This window comes from Eumetopias jubatus, unplaced genomic scaffold (genome assembly GCF_037043125.1).
Source record: "Eumetopias jubatus isolate StellerSeaLion01/CBP00866 unplaced genomic scaffold, mEumJub1_p1.0 scaffold_8, whole genome shotgun sequence".
Lineage (NCBI taxonomy): Eukaryota > Metazoa > Chordata > Mammalia > Carnivora > Otariidae > Eumetopias > Eumetopias jubatus.
Genome location: NW_028274814.1, coordinates 105,097,490 through 105,125,288, shown reverse-complemented (window position 1 = coordinate 105,125,288; position 27,799 = coordinate 105,097,490). Strand labels below are relative to the sequence as shown.

The 27,799-nt window shown below is 35.2% G+C and overlaps 2 protein-coding genes across 11 annotated transcripts in view; one reads left to right on the top strand and one right to left on the bottom strand.

Annotated features, from left to right (window-relative positions):
• PPFIA2 (PPFI scaffold protein A2) overlaps nucleotides 1-14,705 on the top strand; it is a 462,519-nt gene extending 447,814 nt beyond the window's left edge. For 7 of the 9 annotated variants that reach the window (XM_088025651.1, XM_028105431.2, XM_088025650.1 and 4 more), the window contains 5 exons: nucleotides 1,193-1,290; nucleotides 6,917-7,092; nucleotides 8,016-8,084; nucleotides 11,203-11,362; nucleotides 12,564-12,622. In XM_088025651.1, the coding sequence (XP_087881777.1) occupies nucleotides 1,193-1,290; nucleotides 6,917-7,092; nucleotides 8,016-8,084; nucleotides 11,203-11,362; nucleotides 12,564-12,622 (562 nt within the window). Of the gene's footprint in view, nucleotides 1-1,192; nucleotides 1,291-6,916; nucleotides 7,093-8,015; nucleotides 8,085-11,202; nucleotides 11,363-12,563; nucleotides 12,623-14,679 lie in introns of those variants that run through there. The other 2 variants (XM_088025652.1, XM_028105432.1) reach the window with 1 other exon arrangement.
• Nucleotides 14,706-16,791: 2,086 nt separating this feature from the next.
• The window catches only part of ACSS3 (acyl-CoA synthetase short chain family member 3), a 145,846-nt gene continuing 134,838 nt past the window's right edge, over nucleotides 16,792-27,799 (bottom strand). For both annotated transcript variants that reach the window (XM_028105411.2, XM_028105412.2), the window contains 3 exons: nucleotides 20,035-20,134; nucleotides 19,770-19,945; nucleotides 16,792-18,943 (listed from right to left, as the gene is read on the bottom strand). In XM_028105411.2, the coding sequence (XP_027961212.1) occupies nucleotides 18,875-18,943; nucleotides 19,770-19,945; nucleotides 20,035-20,134 (345 nt within the window). In that variant the 3' untranslated portion in view covers nucleotides 16,792-18,874. The remainder of the gene's footprint in view (nucleotides 18,944-19,769; nucleotides 19,946-20,034; nucleotides 20,135-27,799) is intronic.

The following is a 27,799-nucleotide window of genomic DNA, read 5'->3' as shown; positions in this document are numbered from 1 at the left end:
CTTCCAATGCTTGGGTGTAACCTGGCCAGTGTGTGTGTCGAAATTTCTGTGTATTTCTAAACAAGAAATTGCTAATAACAATGCTCTTTACTCTTGAAGCCTAGAAATTCTTTTTTCCTATTGTACTCTTTCACATCTTTTATATCTAATATCACCCTGTCTTCTTTCTTCTCTCTGTACATCTCTACTGTCTGGATTTTCTTTTTATGATCATGGCAGTTGTCTTTTTTGTGCCCTTTATTTTCACAGCATTGACCCCTTAATTGATTTCCCTATCCTTAGATTTGCCTATTCTCCCCATCTCCGGTTTTCCTGCCAAGTTAGTCTTCTTACACCGAAACAAGAAACCATTTATGATCAATTCTTTTTGCTGTGAAAACCATCCAAATAATTCTCTGTCACCTAGATGTATTCCACGCTTATGCCGAATGAGGCTTTCCTTAATGTTACCCCATTCTCCATATGTAATCATATTCCTCCTTACTTCCTGGCATGGATTTCCAACTCTGTACAGTATGTCTCATTATCACCACACATTTAAAATTTCATTGGCGACCCTGTGTTCATGGTGCTCCATTTTCTTTAATAACCCTTTCTCTGCTACCTGACCTTTAAGGATCTGATCAGTTTTCTGCTCTTCCACAATATCCTTTCCACACAGAATTTCATTATCTGCTGACTTATTTCTTTCACATACTCTGTATCACTGAAAGGTGGTAGCTATTCATTTTGGTATGTGGTTCTCTGTCTTACTTTAACTTATTCATGTGTTTATATTTTTTTCTCATCAGCTTAAGAAGAAAGTATTCATTTTTTATAAATTCCTTCCTCTCATCATAATAGTGGTTTTAAATTCTTTCCAAATGAGTAAAGTGTTCATTTGTCTGCAAATAATGCCAAAATAGCTTGATGGAAGACAAAGACATATGGAAGAACAACATAATCCATAGTTATTTTCAAGACTGTGGTTTTCTTATTTTGAAATTAGTATTTTTACTCTTTAGAAACCTCGTGTGCTTCAAATAACTGTAGTTTGTTTCCCACCAGTACTAAAGGAGTTAATTGCAAATGTAATTTATTATTCTGTTGCCCTAAGAAGTAGTGCATAGTGTTGAGTATGCTTAATCAAAGAACATTTATTATCTGCTGAGTAAATTCAATGTGTTTTCTTCTTTTAAAAAAAAAATAACAGAACAAGTTTACAATATGGAATTATGTGCTTAAAGAGGTTGAATTATGACAGAAAAGAACTAGAAAGAAGACGGGAAGCAAGCCAACATGAAATAAAAGGTAGTATGTCTTTCTTTCATATCAAATGCCTTTTTTCCTGGGGTTTTTAGTTTTCACTTTTATGAATCCCAAATGCTGTATATGTTACAATGTCACTAAGTAGCATAACTGTTTAGGCCACTATTTAGAATTCTGTCATCATTATTTCTTTTTTACTGCTTTTATGAAACATTAAATATAAACATGAAAAAGATATCATCACTTTATAAGGTGACTATCCCATCTAGGACATATTCTTGATTTTTTTTTTTAAAAATTGCATTGACCCCCTAATGAACAAATGAATCATGAACAAATGATCATGAACAAATGAATAAATTAAGATTTATTCCTCTGAACCTATTAATTATACATTGTTTGTCCTGGAGATACCTTCAGGTAGACATTTTTGTCAAACTTTTAATAGAACATTCTCATATTCAACAGAGAAACATGGTATATAATTTATTTATAGCAGTTCATCTTTGGTTTATATCATTTGAATTTTATTTCAGTGCTTAGAAATTTTACTTGTGTACTATAGTTACAGAAATCATATAGGGATTTTATATAGAAGTTACACAGAAATTTCCCCTCTATAAATGAGATTAATCCATTAATAATTTTAGCTCTAATTGGTAAGTCAAAGAAATTATTTAAAAGCATTGCTAATTGCTGCAACTATTGTGTGTACAAAAAGGTTTGATTTGAATAAGAAAAGACACTCCCTATTACAGATTAGAAAAGTATTGTATTTAATAATTAATTCTCTAAATGTTGAGAAGTACCTTAATATACAGGGGAAAGAATTGTTTAAAAGAACATGTTAGATCCTATATTTATTAGACACCACTTTGCTTTTATTACTATTGTTGAAAGAAAATTTAATTGTTGGGTATAAGTATTTATGGGTCTTTTTCAGTAAAAATCATCAGTCCACTTAAGTCCATTTATATTTTTTTAAAGTAAAAAGTCTCTCATTAAGGGAAATATCACCAAATTTTTTGTGGAAGATTTTGGATACAAGCAATGTTTCCATTTACTCTTCCCCAGGAGTTGATATATGGGAGCATTTCATCAAATTCAATAGGTGTTTTTACATTAATTGTTTACAGTTAGGCATGAGTCTCTGTTTTCATCTTCACTTCTTTTGGGTCTCACTTTTTTGGGGGGCTCACTTTAAATATGAAAATAGTATGTGCTGCATGTTATGTTACCCTTTCCTTCCTATTCAAGTTTAACGTTGTTTTATTCTTTAGGATTATCTTAGACTTCTGTCATTTTCATTTGTGATAAACAATGTCAGAAATTACTTTTATCAGAGTGCCTGGGTGGCTCAGCTGGTTAAGCGACTGCCTTCGGCTCAGGTCATGATCCTGGAGTCCCGGGATCGAGTCCCGCATCGGGCTCCCTGCTCGGCAGGGAGTCTGCTTCTCCCTCTGACCCTCTCCCCTCTCATGTGCTCTCTCTCTCTCATTCTTTCTCTCAAATAAATAAATAAAATCTTTAAAAAAAAAGAAATTACTTTTATCTTTGGCAGTTTAGGGAACAGCACATTAGTTCTAGTAGAATGGGTTTGAATGCACGTGAAGGTGATTGGTTAATATATTTTTCCATATGTGGTTCATTGGAGAGTAGATAGACACACAATGGATTTCTTGTAACAGTTCATTTGACTCATTACTTAGGAGCAAGAAAGTGTTTTTCCATTATCAAAGTTGAGTTGTTTGATTTCACTTTATTTTGGGGCCCCAGGAAATTGCAAGTTGTTTTCAGTACATTGTCATTCAGTTGAGTTGAAATTTGGGAACAAGTTGATCAAAGAAAGACATTAGAAAGAAGTCTATGCTTGACCTAACAAAAGATGTTTTAGCACACAAATAGATTTTACCCATGGGATACCACTTTCTAGTTTTCTTTCTGAAGTATTTTTTCCAATTAGATTTTATTATCCTTGGTCTCACTGCATGGAATCCTTCGTATATAGGCAGATGTAAAAGAGAAGGAGAAATTACCCATTTGGCCCTACACCAAATATTATATTAGTATTTGGCAGCTACTGGTTAGAACATAGCCCTGAGAAAAACTGCTGTGATTTACTCTGATTGTACACAGACCACTCCATATGATAGGTGGCTGTGAGTGAGATCATAAAAAGATAAAAAGCCCCTGTTTCCTGTAGCTGACGCAATGACATTTGCAGGAATAATTCTTGACGCTGACAAAGGGTCTCTGTTATTATCTGAAGTGTTAATTAACCTTGACCTTAATAAATAGCTTTCTGAAATGAAGGGACCATGTGAATATCAAGAATGTACTAACATTTAATTTGTTGCTAGGAAACAGTCAACACTGATGTCTAGCCATTTATTGTTGAGGTCAAGAAGATCCTTACAAAAGCTTTAAAGTCAGGGCATAAATTTTTCTTGAAAACAGATTTATAGAAAGGGATCTGATTTACAAAATGAAAAAAAAGTATATTGCTGTTCAGAAGGAATAAAGTTTAGATTAGTGCTTTATTTACCTTCACCCTATAAATAAATGGATTATTTTCTATTTATAATTTTATAAATTTGAGTACTCTGAGCTACAGGTGTGGCAATGGAATTTTAATGAAGATATATTTGCAGAAATATGGTAAATGCAAATGTCTTGTCTATATTTGCAGAAACACAGTAAATACAAATGTCATAATATAAGCCCATCTCTAGAAAAGAACAAGCACTTCCTACTTATTGATCCACTTCGTGCAAACTGGACAGGTTTTGTTATTTTTTGAGGAAACCGTTGTAGCATTACTTTTTAAAAATATTGCCGTTAGTGAAAGCAATTGGAGAACAGATGCTGTCAGCCATACATACCTGCGCAATTTTTGAAGTGCAAGTTTAGTGCAACCAGTAGTTTGAATCGATCTGTTGTTATCAACAGCAGTTGATTAATTTAACCAAAATATAATACTAACCAACTTATATCCCATTTTCTGAGATTTAACACCTCAATAGAACAAGCTAATGAAAACTCAAAGGAAAATATACCCTTTAGGAATGACCCAGGGAGACCCCACTGAATGAATATGTGTGTGTGTGTGTATACACTATAACATTTCTCTATCTAGTAAAGAATTTCTCTGTAGAATAAAAAATTTCTGTATGTAGTAAAGATCATTAAGAATGTCTTTTGCCTTGTTGAAGACATGGGGAAAGAAAGACCCATAAGTGTGAGGGAGACAATAAACATCCTTCTCCCTAAAGAAATTCATTCTGCTTTGGCTGGAACAGGGAACGGTAATGACTGTGGGAAGTGGGCATTATGAGTCTTTCTTCACATGTTCCTCATTAACTAAAAAAAAACATAAGGATTGGAAAAAATATATAGAAAATCCAAGTAATCTAATGATATGCCATATAATTCAAATTAATATGTGAATTTATCAGGGTCTGTATATAAAAATTCAATATGGCTAAAAAGAAATGAACAACCAAACCATGAAAAGACATGGAGGGACCATAAATGCATACTGCTAACTGAAAGAAAAGTACTGTATGATTATACTGTAAGAATCACACCATATGATTCCAACTATACGGCATTCTGGAAGAGGTAAAATTCTGGACACAGGAAGAATTGATCAGTGGTTGCCTACTGAGTTGGAGAGGGAGGGATAAATAAATGTTGTACAGGGGATTTTTAGGGCAGTGAAACTATTCTGTATGATGCTATAATGATGAATATGTATCATTATACATTTGTCCAAACCTGTAGAGTGTACACCACCAAGAGTGAACCTTAATGTTAACTGTGGATCTGTGTCAATGCAGGTTTGTCTAACGTAACAAATATAGCACTCTGGTGAGGGATTTTATAGTCAGGAAGGCTGTGTATCTATGGGGGCAGGGGCTATATGGGAACACTGTACTTTCTGCTCAATTTTGCTGTGAACTTAAAAATACTCTTTAAAAATAAAGGCAATTTTAACGTTTCAATAGATAAAGCTACTATATTTCCCCAAGTATTCTTTATACTTTTTCTGGAAAATAACAGAAATATATTGTCTCACAGTTCTGGAGGCTGGATGAAGGTGTCAGCAGGGTTGGTTCCTTTTAAGGGCTGTCAGGAAGAATCAGTTCCATGCCTCTCCCCTACTTTCTGGTGGTTTTCTGTCAATCTTGATGTTTCTTGACTTTTAACCACATCACCCTGATCTCTGCCTTGATCTTCATATTGTTTTCCTTGTGTGCATTGCATATCTTATTTCCAACTTTCCCCTTTTCAGAAGGAAATCATTATATTGGTTTGGGGCCCACCCTAATAACCTTATTTTAACTAGATTACTTCAATAAAGAACTTCTCTCTAAGTAAGGTAGCACTCTGAGGTAGTGGGGGATCAGGACTTCAACATACGAATATTGGGAGGACACAACTCAATCCATAACAACAACAAATTTACCATAATGGCTAAAAACAATGAAATGAAACAAAACATATGAAAAATACAGAGTATTGGTAAAGATGCAGATTTTTATACATTGCCATTGGAGGTTTAAATTGTGAGAGTGGAATTTATTTAACATATATATGGTTATTCAAAGCAGCGCTATCCTTAATAACCCACAGTGGAATCTAGCCAAACGTCCAGCAACAGTAGAATGGATCAACTGTGGCATAATCATACAAGGGGGTACTAAGTAATGATGCAAATAAACAAGACTTCTGTTTTCCATAGCACAGATGAATCCCATATTGAGTGAAAGACACAGACACAAAAGTACGTATTGTACAGTTTCATTTATAAAAAGCTAAAAAACAAACCTCAAAAGCAGAACTAATCTGTGTTAAGGATAGTTAGAATATTGGTTACTGTTGACGTGAGGACAGTGACTGAGAACATGACATAAGGGGCCCCTGTGCGGCAGAGGTATCACTCTCTTGCTTTAATGGTGTGCACAAACCTAACTTGATTATAAATGAATGCATTAGGACAAATGAGTAATGCTTTTGAAAAACTTAAACAATATATAAATACTCTCCGCCCCCCACTTGTGACTTTGCTTGATTTTTGCATTAGTATGTGATTGAAAAATAATGAATTGACAAAGTAGTGGGGTAAGGAGCCAACTATGGAATCACTGTTCTATCTTACTGTTCTGTTCTTGGATTTATTGCTTCAGGTTAAAAATTAAAGTCTCTCTAGTCTATATTCAATATCTAACCAGTGGTAAAAAAAACAATGATGAAGAACCATATTAGCCTCTCATTTTGCCATCTTTACTGAAGAGCTGTGTATCAAGACACAAAGGAGAAATGTCCCCATCTGGTGATAAAATCACTGCACTTCAGACAGACCCCTAGAGCTCTAGAATGAAAACAGGAAACACTTTGAGACATCGTGTTCTGTGTTATGGAAGTGCTTTTCAGTGATAACAAACACTCTTCAAATTGACAACTTTTTTTTCTGGGCTAAAAGTAGCATAGGTGAGTTATGAGAACGGTAAATACATGCAACACAAGGGGGCCAGGTGCATCAGCGAGTGGATGAAGAAATCGGCATAAATGCTGACTTGGCCAGACACCTGTGGCTCATTTCAGCCAGTAGGTTTGTTTTTCATGCAAAATACTGCAGCCTAAAATGATGCGCCTCTTTTCCTAGATGTGTTGGTGTGGAGCAATGATCGAGTTATTCGCTGGATACAAGCAATTGGACTTCGAGAATATGCAAACAATATTCTTGAAAGTGGTGTGCATGGCTCACTTATAGCCCTGGATGAGAACTTTGACTACAGCAGCTTAGCTTTATTACTACAGATTCCAACCCAGAACACCCAGGCGAGCCCTTTATGCTCTAGTTGTACTGTGTCTTAACCTGTAGAATGATAAACTGAACTTTTAGCGAAAAAGTAAAAGTTGGCTGTGTATTCATGATTCCTAATGAGAGTTATTAGCTCAGCTCAACCTTTGAAATGTGTCACTGGGGCTTTAATTTCAAGCCACTGGATTTCTAGCCAAAACAAAATCATAAAACTAAGCAGGAAAAGGGATTTAGAGATTCTGTAGTCCAGCCTTCCACCTGAATGCCAGATTTCTCAAAACAATACCCCTGGCAGATGGCTTTCAGTCTCTGCCTCTCTTAGAGGCGTTCATTTCTATTTACATGTCTGAATTAGACAGACACTTAACAATGAGGATGCCAGTGATTCCCCAGCCTGGATAATTATTTGAAATCATCAGAATTCCTTAAAAACTTAAAAGAAGGCTGCAAGCTTCATCACAGGCCTGAGAAATCATCTAGAGGTAGGATATAGGAATCCTAATTATCTCAAGTTTCCCCCAAATAATGATCATTGAACAAGTTTGAGAATAGATGTGATGAATATCACGCATTGACATGATAAAGATCACGTATAGATGTGATAAAAATTTGGCAGTCAACTTCACTTTATTTTGTTTATATATATTGTGAAGTTTATATAAAATATTCAGTTGGATTAAAGTAACAGAGTGAGGTCAGTGCCCCTTGACCTCAGACATGTATGTGAGGCTATCTCTCCATTGTTCACAGACTAAAGAAAATTGCCCTGCTTTATATTTATAACTAAAACTTGCAATGGCTTGCAGACATGGAGGACTAAAAACTTAAGCTCCCATAAATAAAATAGGATTTGTAATGTTTTCTCGAATGAATGTAATGTCTATGATTTTTAAAATAAAATGTGACTTTGATGATGATAACTGTACTTTGATGTCAACAGGCAAGGCAGATTCTTGAAAGGGAATACAATAACCTCCTGGCTCTGGGAACTGAACGGCGACTGGATGAAGTAAGTCCTTCTGTATCATTCTCAAGGGATCTCAGAGAGTACAAGTAAAACGGCTTTCAAGGAATAGTGCTCAAAAATCAATCAGATGCTTGTTCCCGGGATAGAATCTAGAATTTTCCCCAGTATTGTTCTTAGCTATTAAGTGTTATGACTCATTTGGTTTTAGAAAAACCTTTATGAATTCATAAACATTATCATATCAGCCGTTAGTAACACAAAGAAGTAATTCAGAAACAGGCTCTTTTATGAGCTGTGACTGCAAAATTATGTTGAGTGACATTTAAAATAAGCAGTGATAACACTAATCCTGATAAGTTCAGCTTTTTAATAAGGAATGCACTTATTTCTTAAATATCAGTATATCTTCACAGGAAATTTTAGGATATTAAAATGAAGAGAAAACCTGCTTTCAGTAAGGGGAAGCTTTTCATTATTTTAGATAGCAATACTGAGTTTTCCTTAAAAACAAATGAAAAACATTTTGACAGTCACAAGATTTGAAAGCCACATGGAATGTTAAGAATCCCAAGCATCATATATGCTTGTTTAAATTATTTGGAAAATAATAAACATGTAAGTAGCCTCCTGAGATAAAGGAATACAAGGGGCATTGGCAAACTCTGTGCATTGATAAATGCAGTGGACTTTAACAGGCCTTCTGAGTTTTTTACAGGCCCTTTCTGGAAGAAGTAAGAAGAAATCCTGAGTATGAAGTCGAAAATGCAGAGATGCATAATTCTGTGTTGCAAAATGCAGGTGTTTCTTAGCTATCGAGAAAAGCTGATTAAAATAATTTTGTTAATGAACCCAGCAAATACTAAAATGAGGCAATTATTCCACATTCAAATGGGCAGGACAGATGATCTTGGATTTATAAAACCCAGGCTTTCCTTTGCAGAGGAGGTTATGGACAGATAAGCTCTACCTTCTTGACCTCAGCTAACTTCCTATAAATTCATACTCCTGTCCAATAGGATAATGAATAATATTTTTAAAACCCAGTTAATACTTAACTGATTTTCATTTTATAAGTTGTTTGATAATCTTTTGTCCTTATTCTTAATTGTTGAATCAAAAAGATAGTCTACATACACCTACATCCTTTTGAACATAATTATTCTCCTTGCTTAAAAGTTGCAAAAGGGATTTTAATAAAAATTATTAAAGATCTGTCCTATTGCTATATTTTTAAAATGTGGATTGACCCAAAGGAGCTAGGTAGAGATACAAGCCTATGTGAGTTAGTGTTGCTTTCTGAGAGTAAAAATAAGCAGAAAGGTCTAAATGGAATGTGACTATCTGCCTTTAAAATATGCTGCATCTTTTTCTTATTGTTAAAAACATGGCACATGATTTTATCACTCAAACTCTGTAGTCTCTTTTGTCCTGTCTTTTGTCATTTATTTATTTATTTATTTATTTATTTATTTTAGTGTGAACAAAAATAGCTAGACAACTAACCCAGAACCAGAGTATACTTGTTTCTGGGGCTGATTACGTTCAGATTCCACTAAAAGAATTTGAAAAGTGCTCATGTGCTTCTATAGACTTTGACTTCAGTTAAGTGGGTATCTTTTAACCTCACCTCATGGAAACTTTTTTCCTCTGATGTTGTCGCTTGTAGGTCCTATTAACTTTCTACAGCAATAAAAGAGCAAAAGGAATCATTATTTAAATCTTCAACTTGCTTATTTTTCAGTCCTTAACTCGTGCATTATAGGAGTTGTATATCCCTACAATGTAATGTAGTGTTTAGTAGAACTGAAGAATATTTATCTTTATGCAAGAACTCTTTCAAAATTCAAGAAATCAGAGAGGCCACAACTGTGAAATTCTGTTCCTTTTCTTTATTTATAAACATTTGGAGGCGTAGGACCATGCAGAACCTGGCAGCTGAGAAAAGGAATAGCAGACATCTCCTAAAGTGTAAAATGGCTACCTAATCTAAACAAAATTTAGATTTGGATAATAAGAATTCTAGTAAAACTGTATATATATATATATATATATATATATATATATATATATAAATTTCATAAATTTTCTTCTTTTCCAAAATGACTCTGAATGTCAATTAAATTAGCAATCTATGATGAAGAATACCTTATATTTCACTCATTTATAACAATGATAATTTGAGCCAAAATGAAATCACCTGAGCTAGTAGGGTCAACCCCACATACTGAGCCGTAACTTCAGGGAATGGACAGCCATTGCCTAGATAAGAAACTTAATGATATAAGAAGATAAGATCTATATAGAATGATTAATATATTCCTTAGAATTTGACACAAAGAATAATTTGTGTTTAATAAAGAATACTACTAGTTAGACACTCGGTTACATAGCATTCCTTACGAATTTAGAGAAAGTTCATTGTATTTGAGGAGATACTTTGTGTATGCACAGAGAGGGAAGACAGTATATCATTATGATATAGAATTACACTTGTAAAACAGGAAGCAGAATTATATTATGCTTTTAGTGGCATCTAAGGAGCACGTGGATTTATTAAAAGGATGGTTTCCGGACTGCACAGGTTTTTCAGTAAACTACAAGTTAATTCAATATCAGATGAAATCTGATGAATGACAAATTTAGAGTTTCTTACATAGACTATAGGCTGTAGTGTCTCATATGATCCAGGCTATATCAAATATAGCTTTTCCCTTTCTCTTTTTTACATGAAAGTAAAATTCAAGTAGTAGTTCCTCAAGTCTGTGAGTCAAACGCAGTTTGCCTAACATTTATTAAACTGAATATGTCATCTCATACAGTAAAATGAGTTGGCTTACAGTGTAACAAAGAACAGCTAATATTCTTTTCAGAGAAACTTTTGGGGTTTTACTTTAGATTTTCAAAACTGTTTACTTTTGTAGATAACAAACCTTAGATTTGAAGTCACAGGAACATTTTTATAAAAACATTTCTGTTGCAAATCTCCTGTGTTATCATTTTGGAATCATAGAACTCTCAAAATAAAGCACAATATTCCATATGTATGCTTTACGGACTGAATATTAATCATCAATATTACATGTTTCTAAGCACACATTTTTAAGTACCTGGACTAGTTTACTTGTTGTTATCACATCAAATTATAATTCTGTATTGGCAGAGTGATGACAAGAATTTCAGGCGTGGGTCAACATGGAGAAGACAGTTTCCCCCCCGTGAGGTACATGGAATCAGCATGATGCCTGGGTCCTCGGAAACATTACCAGCTGGATTCAGGTTAACCACAACATCTGGGCAATCGAGGAAAATGACAACGGATGGTATAGTAGTTTTGCATTTCTCCTTATAAAGTAAAAATACCAGTTTAGCAAATGCTAGTATCATTCTCTGACCTTGCATAGCTTTCTGGAATTCTTAAGTTGGTTTGCTCTGCTTGAAGTTTACTTTGCTTTCATCAAAAACCAGACTCTTGTAAACGGCTAATGCATGAACCCATGGCACCTCGTTCACATTTTTCAAAAGAATTTAGAAAATCCTAAAAAGGACAATTTTTGGCTAATGTCCACATCTAGGAAGAACAATACTCATCTGCATGATTTGTGTTTCTTTACTCTTCTATTCTCAAAGTAAAGAATTTGTTTAGTTAGAGGTTGGATTTGGACTAATGGTCCTTAGTGGATGGAAATTAACTCTGTGGTCACCCTACATGTTTGAATATTGTGAGTTTTATATTTTGTCTTAGAAACCCAGACTCATCAGATCTTTTCACCTCTGACCAAGGCAGAAGGCCTTAAATAAACAAGCACAACTATGAGAAGAGAATTAAACAAACACAAAGCCAACAGTAATTTCCCAATTAGTATTATTTCCTTCTGTGGACATTAGACTTGTGTTACATACTTCACAAAGGAAAACAGCCATTCTGAAGGAGAGACCACTTTGAAATAGTAGTCACAAAGTTATTTCTATTTGGGAGGCATTAAAAAAAAATAAATTCCCTCTCTCTTTATTAAGACAATTGCCCAGAGTCATTATTTCTTTTCAAGGTTATAGCTCTCATGGCCCTTAAAATTAGTTCCAGTATAAACTGTGATCTCTGATCTACACGTCTTCTCACTTGTTAATATTATGGAACATGTTAACAAAATTCATGAGGAATCTAATGTGATTAAAATTAGTGAAGAAGCTCTTTAATACTTGGAGGGGAAAAAAAATCCACTATTCTGAATTCTCTAGGAGCAGTCTTCGCTTCAGAAACAGAAGCACCGTGGAGAGTTGCTTTTGTTACAGGCTTCATCTAAGGAGGACTACAAAACAACCCGAAAGCACAGTTGAATCACACTGGAATAAATTTTCATTAGTAACTTGGTCTAGCGGGAAGGGATGTGAGTGGCCTATGTCTGAGAGAAAGAAGGTCTACTAATATGTTCAGGATCCCTTTACGCAGGGGATCATCTTTCTCATCTGAGATTCTGTACTCCATCATCCAAGTTCCTCTAAAGCACTTTTCTCCGTTTGCAGTTGCTTCATCAAGACTGCAGAGGTTAGACAACTCCACTGTTCGCACATACTCATGTTGACAAGCCACTCAAAGGAGGCAGCACTGACTTGCTGTGAGTAGCTTTCCTTGGCTGACAAAAGACAAACCACCCCAAAGTGGAACCTACGTAGAGTAGGAAATATACACGATACTCTTTGGGATGGCCTAGCAGTCCAGAAGGGAGATCACCCTTTTGGGTCACTAGAGGGTAGAAGACGAGTCTTAGCATCGTAGCTCTGAATCCAGTCTTTCCGATCACCATCTGCCTGTTCTGATTGATGTAAAGTCCCGCTGTTGGCAGCCTGGCACTATCTTATTACACATCAGCAGGTCGCAGCCCTAGCCACCGTCACCTGCTTTTGAGTAGCATTTTATATGGATGCACATAGCATTTTACTGAGGACAGTTTGGCATCTTCAGAATGACACACTTCTAAGTGAGTATTTTATGTAGGGGAAGCTGAAGTAAGCAGAGAGTGATTCTAGTAGGTACACAGAGTCAAATAGTAGCAGAGACAGGAAAATGACTTAGAGGTTGTTTATTATTAAAAACAAAAGGGTAACTGACAATTTTGAACTTTTAGCATGTTGTTTTTCATCGCTGTGATTTATATTTGTTGAAAACAAATATGAGTTTTAAGTAGCTGGGGCTTACAGCATAGGGACAAAGTGAAATTATAAGAATGGCAAATAGGACTAAAACCTTGATTATACCATCGTAAGATGCAGGCATTTGTATTTAGAGAAATACTTAGCTGATGAAATCTACTTTCAAGTCCATATAAAAATGGAGTTTGACTGGAAAAGATTTGGTAGTAAGACTGTAGTTTCCTGGATTATAAATGTCAAGTGCTCATGAAACTTTTTTAACCTAAAACTGAGTTTTACAAAAATATTCACCATTTATAATAAATTAATATTTTGGAAAAATAATTTTTAGAGCAATATTTAGAACCCAATATATGCACAGGGATGGGGAGAGGAAGCAGTTATAGGCAGAGGAACAGCTCATCTTGTGCTGTTTATTCATTGCCTTGAAAAAGCTCCATGCAATTTATTGTTGGTCTTTGGGGCCTAATATGGGAGCTGGTATGCTGCCTTATTTGGGTCACTATTTGAAGCTGCTGATAAAACAAAAAGCTTTCTGATAAGAGATTTAATTTCAGAATGTAAAACCTAACATTAAAAATTTAATTATGGTATACAATTTGGCATCTAATTAGGCATGATCTAAAGTATATAATGATTCGGCTAAATAAGAGGCTTTCCAAAATACTGTTTGTAATAGCTTCTACATGATAATTTCCCCAGGAAATGAATACTTCACTAATTTACAAATGACTATTTAATATGTTGAGTAGTGCTTGCTTCTTAGTTCCTGACTGATGGGTAGAATTACTCTTTAACTATTTGCAGTCTGTATTTTGTGCATGGCATTCTAGTTCACATTTCCCAGTTTTTACCATTAAATGGGATAAAGGTATTTATTTACAATAATCTAATCTAGGACAACCAATTTCTATTAGCACTTTTGTTATTAAAAGAATTCAGAACATATCATTTATTGTTTCATTTGTGTCGGAAAGAGAAACTGTGAGCTTTTCCTAAGTATATTATCACAGGAAAGAATCAGTGATGCCACATCACTGATCCAGATCCTTTAAAATATGTCATTTATTACCATTATGTTTTTGTCACAGTTAAACAAAGGTGTCTTTTTAAGAGCTCTAGAAGATATGAACTAGAATATGACTCTCTTTCATGGACTAGGTCAACTCAACCAAATTTATTGATGAGCAAGCTCTAAATTTTTCAAAAGTACTGCTCACATTTTCTGTGAATATCTTTGTTTCTATTTACCGCCATGCTTTCCACAAACTTGAGCAAATCTTGTTACTTATTAAGTTGGCCTGCACAAAATCGGAGAAGAGCAAATGTTAATTACCTACAACTCTCAGTCAGATCCTAGCTGACATTCTGGGCACAGGCTCCCAGGGCAGACGCAGGCAGGCTGCACGGAGATCACCGACAGTGGCAGAGGGGCATTGCCCAGGCTGGGAGCTGTGGGTAGACTAACGCTGTGCATTAACTATTTTAGATGTCTTTTCCGTCTACTCTACCTAAAGTGCACTACCATCTCAGAAGACAAACAGTGAAAACCTTTGTGAAGACTGAATTCTAAGGACACAACCACAAGTAATGGCTTATTAAGCTGAAAATGTGACCTGGGGGGAGTCAGATACTAAGTTTGATTAGTTTACTACAGTTGTAAGAAAATGCTTCAGTCATTTGAATAATAAGCATCATCCACATCATAATTCTGTACAACTGATGCTTTTATGAAATGGAGCCACTTGTTTTTTCATGTTTTATTGTAATATACTACGCATTTATGTATTACTGTGTATGTATTTCTTTTTAAATGTGTCTTATGTAAATGGATATAAATATGATTTTTAAAAAAATAAAATATATGGTTCATGGAGTCTCGAGTGCAAACATTTGACAATTCCAAGTACTGTTTGTATTTTACCATCCCACCATTTTTACAGTTTTTGAATTGTAACAGTCAAATCGATATGTTTCTCCTTCAAGTCTGTCAATACTTAAAGCTGAAAACCTGCCTCTGATCATGTAAAAAGGAATGATTTAACCTGGAACTGGAGCCAAAAATAGTCCTTTAAAGGCAATCAGGGATGTCCTAAATCTTTAGAAATAGCACTGTGATGGCTCGATCTCCTTTTCAATACAAAACAGAGCTAAACTGTTTACAAGAGTCGAAAGCAATTATTTAAAAAAATTTATAAGGAATAAATATTATCTTCTCTTGTTACCTGTGGACCAAGGAAAAAAAGAAAAAAAACTTCTTTACTAAGAACCACATGTTCATCAGATCTTGAACCGCCAGCCAGCACTGTTCAGTGAATGTCAACCACTACGGAGTCTGAGGCTCATTTCCATTGAAAAAACAAAACAAAACAAAATCCAGAAACCTTTCCCTTTTGTCAATGTAACAGGGCATTAGTCAGACTCATGTATAATGTTATAAGCTTCTAGCCAAGATGGCCTTGTTGCGACTTCCCTGAAGTCAGTCTTATCAGAGGAAATAAATGAAAGACAGAATGATTAACATATATAGTGTATAAAAGTATAGAAGAGTAATCTCTTCCCTGTGGCTTTATTTGGTGGTGTTACTGTTGTTTATTCTTTGTTTATATGGGAGATTTCAAAGTAAAAACCTATTTAATAATACCATTTATCTAACTGCTGATTTTCTGCTGCTTGATCTTATGAAGCGCAAGACCTGTCATTAGTAATTTCCTTTTTGCATTTAATTTGCTATGTTTGCACGTACATTACATTTGTTTTGATGTCTGTTTTTGTTTAACAGATTCAGTCAAAAGGTAATGGTAACAGAAACCCTTTCCATTGTCAATAAAAAAAAAAATACTTCCAGTTCTCTGTTTAATCTTTGTTTTCTAGTCACCTAATGTTTAACAATTTACTTGAACCACAATGCAAATTGTCCTTTTAGTGATTCTCAATCTAATATCTTCATTAGTGAGTCTGCCACATGAGGGAGCTCTAAACTTGCTTATGAAGGTGATTTTAAATTTTCCAGAAATGTTGCCTGAGCAGAAACAATGGGAAAGAGCTTTCTAAGCTCATCTGATCGTGGGGATCCTGACTTAAGGAAATGAAATGTAATATAGGAACTATGATATTATAATAACAAACGATTTGTATCTACTCTCAATACATGACTTAATCACATAATCAGTTTCTCCCCTTTAGAGATCATCTGGTAAGAAATAGTAATCGTTTATAATAGACTCTTAACGTAGAGCGATAAAAAGATCTACCTGTTCCTTCAAAAAAAGTATAAAATACTCTTCAACGTATGATATAATTTCTGCCAGATTCTAAACTACATTTAATTTGGATTTAAGCTCAGAATCTCAATAGTTTTCCTTCTGGCCATCTATCAGCTTTATGAATTTTCACATTTGTAATGAGAGCCTGTTCTCAAATACAATTTTATATAAATAAAAGTGCTCTTGAAATGTAAAGCAGGTCTAATTTTTATATATTTAATGTATTGTCTTGAACAAAATAACTCAATTGGAAAACACTTTTCCATAGATTTTAAAAGAACATATTTAAATTTTTCCAATGTCTTACAGTAAAAATTTCCATGGAGATATCAAAAGAAGGCCATGCGGACTTTATTTCAGCACATTTAAATATGACTGTATTTTTAGTAACATTATATTGTTATTTTTAAAGATACATTTGATCCAGAATATTTTAGGTACAATCTAGTGAAAGTGCTTTATGGTAAGTATGAAATAGAAAATTCCTTTTCTTTTCCTCCCAAATTTTAGGCAATCGACGACTCAAGTTTATCTTTCTTGCCCCACTTTTCATCAGTGAAAGTAACAGTACTTCTCCAGCCTCATGCACCGTTTTACAATCCCACTCAACTGGAAAATAACTCAAGCCTGATTGCTAATGTGCCCCTTCAGAATTGATTGCAGGACAAATGTGCAAGAGATCCCACAGATGTACCCTTCACACATGCCTTTGTTTACACCTTGCAAATGAATGATGATATGCATTGAGCTAAAGAATGTGCCATTTCAAATTAACTGAATCTTATCTGAAAAAATAAGGTAATACATTTTAAACATTAAAAGTGTATTATTTGTTAAGATTACAGTTGTGATTATGAGTAAAATGTACCCAAGAGAAAAGACACTTTAAGGAACCCGGCAGCTTCAAATTATAAGTTGAATGTCTATCTAGTTGGTTTAATTCAGGCTACTAAAAAAACTAAAGAGAACAGTTAGCTGACTATATTTTTTCAGGTATAAACAACCAAGAAGCCGATTTAAGCAAACAGGACTTTCCTTTGAGAAGCCATTTATTTATACAGCCTATGGTCCAAAAAAAAATCTATCATTTTCAGAATGTCTTACACTGGTTGTAAGTAATTTTTATGAAACAAGTAAATAAGCTCTTACGTGTTACCTCTCACAAATATTTCGTGCCCAGACTATTACGTTAGGACAGCTACTCTTAAAAATAATGTTCCTGATGGGGACTGAAAGACTGGGAAATACTTCGAGCACCATCAAAGACTCAATGGGCATGGTATATTTTTTTTTACTTTAAATGTATTATTTGATAACTGATATCAGGTAGAATCCTAAGTAATCCTAAGTAAATCACATATTTAACTATATCAAGCTACTGTGGCTTTAACTGGCACATTATCATAAGCTTAGCAACAAAAACTCATTTTCAATTACTTTTCTTAATTTCTCAATACTTTTCTATAAGTTCAAATGGAAAGATGTGTTTGGAGGTCACAATATTATTTTTTAGTGAGTTATTATTTAAAAATTAGAGATTTCAATAAAAATCTGGATTTGGGGTTTCTTAAAAATTCCTGGTCTTTAGCATAATGTAAAAACTTTTACATTTCTTCCTTAAGAACTTTCCTTGTCAGTTTACCCCATTTCTGTGTCATTTGCTTGTTTTGATAGGAAGCTGGAATCATTAAGTGTACAGTCTACTAAGAACCTGAGACGGGAGGAGGAACTCCAAACAGCTCTCATCTCCATGACAAAGAGATCGGATTAAATGACCTCTAGGATCTGTCAGGCATGTGATTTCCCTTGACTAAAAATGGCCTGAAGGCAGAGCTGTACTCTGGTATCCAACCTTCCCTCAGGAAATGTATGACGAGACAGATCCTCCTATCTAGAAAATCATCTGTCTAGATGATTACCTAAAACCTCCCATGTTACCGATTTCATTTAAAATAACCGGGCATGGGGACATCTCAAGAATATTAGAAAATACTCAGAATTTCTGTTAAGGAAAATGATAAATATTTTCTGACTTCAACTTGAGTTTTAGGTTTTGGGTCAAAGCTACAGATTCCTCATTTCAGGAAGTAGCTCTATATTAATGTGTCTCTTTCAATTAAAATATTTGGGGGGTTCAATTTTTTAAAAATCATACGGTAGATATATTTTTCTTTAAGTGCTAGACAACCTTTAAGGAGCCATGTTATAGGCAACTGAAAAAGCTGCTTTTTGGATCTAATCAAACAGAAGGCACAGGTCTTTCACTAGGCTTCAAGTACTGTTTTTAGACCAAGCTTTACAATTCATATTTCAGTTTGCAAGGAATTTCTATTTAAATATTTATTTATGGGAAATAATTCCAGAAATTTGACTCCAATTAGAAAATTGATTCAAATTGACTCAAAATAGGGGAAAAAGTCATGATGACTGCTTCAGCACTTCTTCTATGTGCCCAAAAATGCTGGGGTCTTCGATTGTAGGTGTTATCTGGAAAGAAAATACAAGTCAGATGAATGCTCTTCCTTGAACCCTTTTCCCCTCTCCCTATAATTAAACAATTACCTGCAATACTGCATTCTCCATTTTCTTATAAAGGCATATAGAAATGTTCAAAAAAGGGGACTCCAAATTTAATATTTTAAAATGTATATATAGTCTTCCAGAGTAATAAACTGTTCAGTTAGCAAAACTATAGGTCCTAAGTGGAATTTCTCTAGAATCCCTCTAATGAGCCTTTCTATGTGCCTCTCTAGAAATATATATATACATGTATATATATATATATATTTGTATTTACAACTACTATTTACTGCTGCATCACTTTCTGTTAGCTGTTGAGGATTAAAGACATGTATATCTATGCACATATAAAGTGCACAAAAATTCAAAGAATATATATACTTGAATTAGCCTAATGTTTGCCAAAATAATTTTCACTCAAAACAGGAGACATAATTAGCATATGCACCAGTTAGAACTGCTTAAGCATGTATAACCAGCCTCAAGTGTTTGCTTTCTCATTCAGTAATAGACATTAATGACTACAATGAAGGAAGTTGTGTCTTTAATTCAGTAAGACTGCGTTCCCACAAGTTGCTGGAATTTGACGTATTTACTAATAGTAAAAGTATTTCCACACACTGGTACCTATAATCTCGAAGCATATGGTGTTAATTAATCTGTGTTTCCACAACCCTCATTCCTAGAGAGTGGCTATGCAGTTTCCCCCTTAACATTAAAAAAAAATGTTAATGCCAAAGAGATGGGGAAGAAACTTTTCAGAACCTGGCATTAAACATTCTTGATAATTTACCTTATAGGGCTTGCCGTTGACAAGGGCTGACAGAGCCGACCGAGGAATTTTGCCAGACCTCGTTTTGGGTAACTGTTTGACAAACACTACATTTCGAACTGCAGCCACAGGGCCAATGCTCTGTCTCACATGGTTTATAATCTCTTCCAAAACTTGTTTCTCTGTTGTATTTATATCTAGGGAGAAAGTCCAGATGATAAGCACTGAATTAACCTTCGTTAATCATTCAGGGCCCAAACACTCAGGGAGGACAAAGATTTCTCACCTTTTCTCAACACACAGAGCGCTAAGGGCACGTGACCTTTCAAAGGATCTTCCTTGCCGACAACAGCACAGTCGGCCACAGTACCATGGGAAAGGACTGACTGTAAGAAGGAAAAGCATCCATTTAGAAAATATATGTGTACATATATAAGAATGTATATACACACACACGTATTTTTGTATGTATTTCAATTGGGAAAAAAGTACATGTCGGAGAATCGAAAACCTAAAACCTATAGCTGTCTGTGTGGAAATTACTGCTGATTCACAATTCCTACCATTCTAACTGCGGTGAGAGAATTGTTAGGACCCCCGTGGTAGTCACTCAGTAAAGGCTAACCATAATTAAGACAAATTGCTTTGCTTACCTGGAAAGTAAGGGAACTGTTTCTTTGTCTCGCTTGCTTATTAATGAAGTTGGGGCAAATATGCAGCAGATACCACATGGGAACAAATTGCAGTGGGCATCCGAAAACAGATGACCTCATGGTGATTTGGCTTTAGGTGGGCTACCATAAGCGGACTCTCCAGAGAAATCCAAGGCAGCCCCATGACTAAACGGTGATTTTATTTCTGTATCTGTTACTGAGCAATGAACAGAGCATTTCTTTTGTTGAGTGACCACCCATCCAGAGAGGATTTTCCGACTTGAAAGAAAAGGCTGGGCGTGGCATGAAGCCCTGACATCAGATAATCACTCCTGTTGAGGAATCATTTTCATACTGCTTACCCTGAGCTCTAAATATCTTAAAGAAAAAAGCAGCTATCTATCTGGAATCACAAGAACCCACAGAGTAACCACATGAAATACAGAAGCTTAGGGTTAAAAAAGCATTTCTACCGTGATGGTACTTTTAAAAATGATTGTTCAAAATATCCTCTTCTGAGAGAGTGATGGGTCTTTCAGTGACTGCAAATCTCTAATAGCTAGAGAAAACAGAGGGCAATATACCAACAGCTCGTTTGGCACTTCCCATTCTTTCAACAGTTACTAAATCCTTCTCTGTTCCAACCACTGCCCTAGGCCCAGTGGTGAGCAAAAACAGGTGGAGCACCATCTCAGGCTGCTTACAGTCTAATGGATGAGGGCAATATTCATAAACAATCACGAGTACTTATTATTATGAATGTTTAAATATACAAGTGATAAGGGCTCTGGAGAGCTAGCCTGGTTTTTATATGAAAGCCATAGCAGAAGCAGCCAAAAAAACTTGGGTTTTTATAGGAAATATATGGCAAAAGCAGGAGGATAAATACCGGTCTCAGAGAAGCCTTCAGGAAATGACAATGAGTTCAGGTTTAGGTTTACAGGATGAGTAGTCACTGATTAGGCAAGATGGAGAGGCGGGGCAAAGCCCTGAGGAAGGACTTGGCACAAACCATTCAAACCTGAAAGAGATTAATATGGAGGGAAAGCAGAGAGCAAGACTTTCAGAAAGGAGCAAGAAGAGATGAACGTGCAGAGTTAGAGAGGGGCTGAGCTAAGGACTTCCAATTTGTTTTAGTAACACTGGAAAGGCAATAAAGCATTTTCGGGAGTTGAGGAGGAGAGACAAGATTTTTTTTAATAGACTTTATTTTTTAGAGTAGTTTTAGATTCACAGCGAAACTGAGTGGAAAGCACAGAGATTTGTCATATATGTCCTGCTTCCATATATGCGCAGCCTCCCCCACTCTCAAAATCCCTCACCAGAGTGGTATATTTGTTAGAACTGATGAACCAACATCAACACATCAGTCTCACCTTAGGCCATAGTTTACGTTAGAGTTCACGCTTGGTGTTATACATTCTGTGGGTTTCATGATGTATGTCCACCATTATATTGCATTTCACAGAATAGTTTCCCTGCCCTAAAAAATCTCCTATGCTCTGCTTATTTATTCTTACTTCCTGCTAGCCCTTGGCAAACATGATCTTCTCAGAGTCTCCAAAGTCCTTTTTCAGAATGCTGGAATCATACAGTATCTAGTCTTTTCAGTTTGGCTTCTTTTACTTCAGAGTGTATTTTGAAAAACAAATTTACTTTGGGTTCATTGTAGAGAACTAATAGAGGATTGTTAAGGGTGAGTATTACAGTTTGTTGAAATCGCCCATGAGGCTACCATAGTAGACCAAGGCTATGACAGTCGGTATGAAGATTCTAGAGTTTCTTTAGAGGTAAAATGAACACAATTTTATGGTAAATTGGATATGGGGCAAGAAGAAGGTAGAGAAGCCAAGGACGATTCTGTGCTTTTTGGCTTGAACAGCTGATTGGATAGTGGTGCCATTTTCTAAGCCAGAAAATACTAGTGAAGGCCAGGCTTGGAAGGAATGATCATATATTCAATCTTGGAGATGTTCCACAGAAGCACCTTGGAGATATCTGAGTCGAGGCAGTTGAATCTGATGGGAGTCTTATTCTGGAGATGCACATTTGAATGTCCTTGAGGCAGTTGAATCTGATGGGAGTCTTAATCTGGAGATGCACATTTGAATGTCATTAAGTGCAGAGAAGGTAATGAAAGCTATAGACATTGATTAGATCAGTTAGGGAGAAAGCAGTGAGAAGAGTGAGAGCTTTAAGGAACGCCACCATCTAACAGCTACATGAAAAAGGAGGAACTGCCAAACTAGACTAAAAAGGCACAACCAGAGAGAGAGGAGAAAAACCCACAGAATCTAGGACACTCCACTCTCAAGGCCCAAAGTTTCCGTGAATTCTTCTTTCTTTTAATGATGCCAAGTTGAAAATGAGCTGTCTCTTCTCTGAGGTCCTGGAAGACTCAGTGAACTACTAGCCTGTGCACTACCTCACACAGCCCCTAGTGAAACAGAGAAATCAACATCTCCTCTATCCTCTTGTTACCATCCATGTTGAAGGACTGAGTTGTAAGAGTTGCCATCCACATAGTTTTTGACTCTTATACTCCTGAGGATAGTATGTGTTAAATGATTTTTGTGCTGTACATTTTATTAACTTCATTGCTGAGATAGAGATATGCACCTCATCTTCCATTAATTGGGCATCACTAAAAGGCTTCTGCAAAACACCAACTAAACAGGCCATACAACACCATCTCCTCCCAGTGCTTCAATCTGAACTCTCAAAGTGCTTTCAACAGCTTTCCCATTTATTAAGATTTTATTTACGGTTTAGGTCCATATGCTTAGAGACAAATATTTATTGCCAGAGATTTGTACTGGTAGGTAGTAAAGTCAGTCACAGTCTTTGGAAGAGAGTATTTTGTCTATAGCAGATAGAATATAAACTTGGTAGGCCCATTGCTCTGATTCCGATTTAGGATTCCCTTACTGAGAACAGAAAAAATTTTACCTGCCTAACCAGAGTTTTGATTGTCAAAAAAAAAAAAATTTATTAAAGTTTTCACTGGTGCCATAAGCCTCTCTACCTTAGTTTTTAAAATGCCAATGTATCTGTTCAAATTACTATTAAAAAAAATTGATCATCCAGGTATTTTGTCACCTAACTGGTATAGTTTTAACTAAATCAAACACCAAATCTTTAACTAAATCAAACACCTTCTCTCACCTTACTGTTTTAATTTCGCCATGTTTCCATCCTCAGTGTTAGTATGTTTAGAAGTGGATGGGAAAATGCTGACTGCTTTTCCATATGGGCGGAGTATTTTAAATTCAAAAGTAATATATAACACAGTTTTCTACAATATCAAAGTTTAGTTTTTTGTCTAGTTTGTGGACAAACTCTTAAAAATCTGTGAACAACATAATCATTTACCAGAATTTTATGTCATCTGTAAATGAGGTTCATTATTATAGTAGATAAAATATCAATCTATCAGCGTTAAAATGATGTCATAAAGGGAGGGAGACAGCTTTCTATGTTGGCTCCACAAATAATATTTACATGCCAAATTATGATTTCAACGACTGAATCATTAAAAAGGAAAGCATCAAAGTATGTCTTGGCAACATTTAAGGGACAGAAGCCAAACAAATGTCCTATGGGGGTAAAAATAGCAAAAGCCACTTTCGTATATGTCCTGCAGGTACAATCCATAAAGCATCCGTGATTAACTGACAGTTAAGAACTGAAAAAAAATGATACAACTTGAGAGATAACTGTCTCACCAAAAGTGTGCAATGGTTCCAACTTATGACTTTTTGCCTTTAGGATGGTGTGAAAGCGATACGTGTTCAGGAGAAACTATACATCAAATCTTGAATTTTGATCTTTTCCCAGGCTAGCAGTATGCAGTACACAATCCTTTCTTGTGATACTGGGATGCTTCTTGTCTTATGGTATTATTTCTCTCACATTTTTTTCTTATTTTGTAATATTCCAAGCATCATTTATTCATAGTGGGTAGGGATGATCTGTAAATCTTCTTTGTCCTTATATCTTGAAAATGTATTTATTTTGTCAAATTTGATTGATAGATTAACTATATGTAGAGTTATTATTTAAAATCCCTTCCCACTCAAATTTGATAGCATTTTCCAGTCTTTTAAAAAAATTTTTAATTTAAATTCAATCAATTAACATATATTATTAGTTTCAGAGGTAGAGTTCAGTGATTCAACAGTCTTATATAACATCCAGTGCTCACTAAACCCCTTCACTCCTTAATGTCCATCACCCAGTTACCCCATCCCCCAAGCCCCTTCCACTCCAGCAACCCTTCCTTTGTTTCCTATGATTAAGAGTTTATGATTATGGTTTGCCTCCCTCCCTGATTTCATCTTGTTTTATTTTCCCTCCCTTCCCCTATGATCTTCTGCTTTTGTTTCTTAAATTCCCCATATGAGAGAGATCATATGATAATTGCTTTTCTCTGACTGACTTATTTTGCTTATCCTCTAGTTCCATCTACATCGTTACAAATGGCAAGATTTCATTTTTCTGATGGCTGAGTAGTATTCCACTGTGTGTGTGTGTGCGTGTGTGTGTGTGTATATATATATATATATATGTATATATATATATATATATATATATCACATCTTTATCCATTCATCTGTTGATGGACATCTGGGCTCTTTCCATAATTTGTCTATTGTTGACATTGCTGCTATAAACATTGGGGTGTAGGTGCCCCTTCAGATCACTACATTTGTATCCTTGGGGTAGATACCTAGTAGTGCAATTGCTAGGTCATAGGGTAGCTCTATTTTCAACTTTTTGAGGACCCCCCCATACTGTATTCCAGAGTGGCTACAACCAGCTTGCATTCCCACCAACAGTGTAGGAGGGTTCCCCTTTTTCACATCCTCACCAACATTAGTCATTTCCTGACTTGTTAATTTTAGCCATTCTGACTGGTGTGAGGTGGTATCTCGTTGTGGTTTTGATTTGTATTTCCCTGATGCTGAGTGATGTTGAACACTTTTTCAAGTGTCTGTTGGCCATTTGTATGTCTTCTTTGGAGAAATGTCTGTTCATGTCTTCTGCCCATTTCTTGATTGGATTTTTTGTTCTTTGGGTATTTAGTTTGATAAGTTCTTTATAGATTTTGGATACTAGCCTTTTATCTGAATAGACATTTGCAAATATGTTCTCCCATTCTGTTGGTTGTCTTTTGGTTTTGTCGACTGTTTCCTTTGCTGTGTAGAAGTTTTTTATCTTGATAAGTCCCAGTGGTTCATTTTTGCCTTTGTTTCCCTTCCCTTTGGAGACGTATCTAGCAAGAAGTTGCTGCGACCAAGGTCACAGAGGTTACTGCTGGGTTCTCCTCTAGGATTCTGATTGATTCCTGTCTCACATTTAGGTCTTGCATCCATTTTGAGTCTATTTTTGTATATGGTATAAGAAACTGGTCTAGTTTCATTCTTCTGCATGTGGCTATCCAATTTTCCCAACATCATTTGTTGAAGAGACTGTCTTTTTTCCACTGGATATTCTTTCTTGCTTTGTCGAAGATTAGTTGATCGTAGGGTTGAAGGTCAATTTCTGGGTTCTCTCTTCTGTTCCATTGATCTACGTGTCTGTTTTTGTGCCAGTACCACACTGTCTTGATGATTGCAGCTTTGTAATAGAGCTTGAAGGGGATACTGTCATTTTTGTGTATATTTTAATGGATTTGAAAGATTCTATAACTTTAGTGGGTTGAATTACACAGATTTTTCAATTATGTTTTTAAGAATTTTAATTTTAGAAGTATTAGTTTAAATCAAGCACCTTCATAAGATGCAGGATCCAGTCTTTGGTAGGAGATTGCCTCTGCAGTGGGAAGAAGAAGGCTTCTTCATTCCCTCTGATATTGGGAGTCATCTAGGAAACTGTTAGATTCCACATTATCATCATATTCATATTTGTACTCAGGAAAATATTCAGCAATTTTACAACTATTTAAAACCAGTAGTCATTTAATGCTGGGTAGAAGTGAAATTACATGGCATCTTTGCTGAATGCACACTTTATGGAAATATATTCATTCCTGAAGAAATCAATCCTAAAAATAGCAAACAAAATAGCTAACTTGGAAAACAAACAGTGAAACTTTGGTTCGAATAACCTTCCAAAGGGCAAACTGCAATGAACACTGCTCTAGGATTTAAGTGCCATATTTTAACAATTCCCAAGGATACTAGTAGAATTATTTAACAAAATGAAACTTAAACTACAAGTGAAAGAATGAAACCAGGGAGCCTAATTTGTTCCCTGGAGGTGTCTTTGCATGAAAACCTGACCACAACAGTGAAAGAGAACCAAGCAAGAAGGACCACATTAGCTCCTAGTAATTTTGGCTCATAAGACCTGAATTAGCAGATTTCAGACCCAATTTTCTTAAGGACACTTTGAACTTCCACTGAAGTATCCCAAGTGTCGAGCTAGATGTCAGGCTCTCAAACATTAATCAACTTTTCAAATAGATATGATTATTACTTAATAGTTACAGAAGGCCCTTACATGTGTTGAGATCTGCAAGGATAAGATGCTCTTAAATTTATAAAAGCTATTCTAGAACTGTTTCTTATGATGAGAACAGAAAAGAACATACAGTTTCCTGAAATGTATTTAATGTAGTAATTTTAATAGAATTTGTTTGATTTAGTCTTATGTAAGGTAATGCACTTGTCATATTTTACTTTAAGAAACTGGAAAGACACAGATTTTCACACTATATAAAAATAACATTCAGTCTATTTTTAATTATTACAAATGAGAGTCCCGTGAATTAAGACCCTCAAATCCACTTCAAAAACTCAGAGTGGAATCCAACATTCAGAATTGACAATTGAGAATCCTAGTGAGAGTCCTGGAAAGCATTTACAAATAAAGTAAGGTTTGAGCACTTTAATAAATGTTGGTTATGTCATCAATAAAACCAATAAAAATATGTATGTAAAAACATACACATTAATTATCAATGTTAAGCAATTTTGCTAGGAGGTGAGAAAAATCCAGTAAAGAATGTTAGTTCAAAACTCTCTAACAAATGCCAACATGAAGAAGACAAGCCTGATATGAATTGAGGTACTAACTTCCTTATTAGACATAAATATATGATAGAGTTAATCATTTAATTCATATAAAGGGAGACGTTCACTTCAAGAAGGCTTCAAGGCTGACAGGTGTCCTATTACGTGCTGTAAGTACTCCAAGACCTAGTGGCAAAATTCCTGTAGGAAACTATTGATTCTAGCATGCTTTTTTTTTTCAATTTTGTCATTTTACTGCCTACCTTCTGCCTGCTTCATTCTCTGATTACATACAGTGAAAAGGATGTCAATAGAAACATATTAAAACATATATTTAAATAGGTTGATACTTCTCTTTTTGTTCTAAAAATAAGAGAGAACC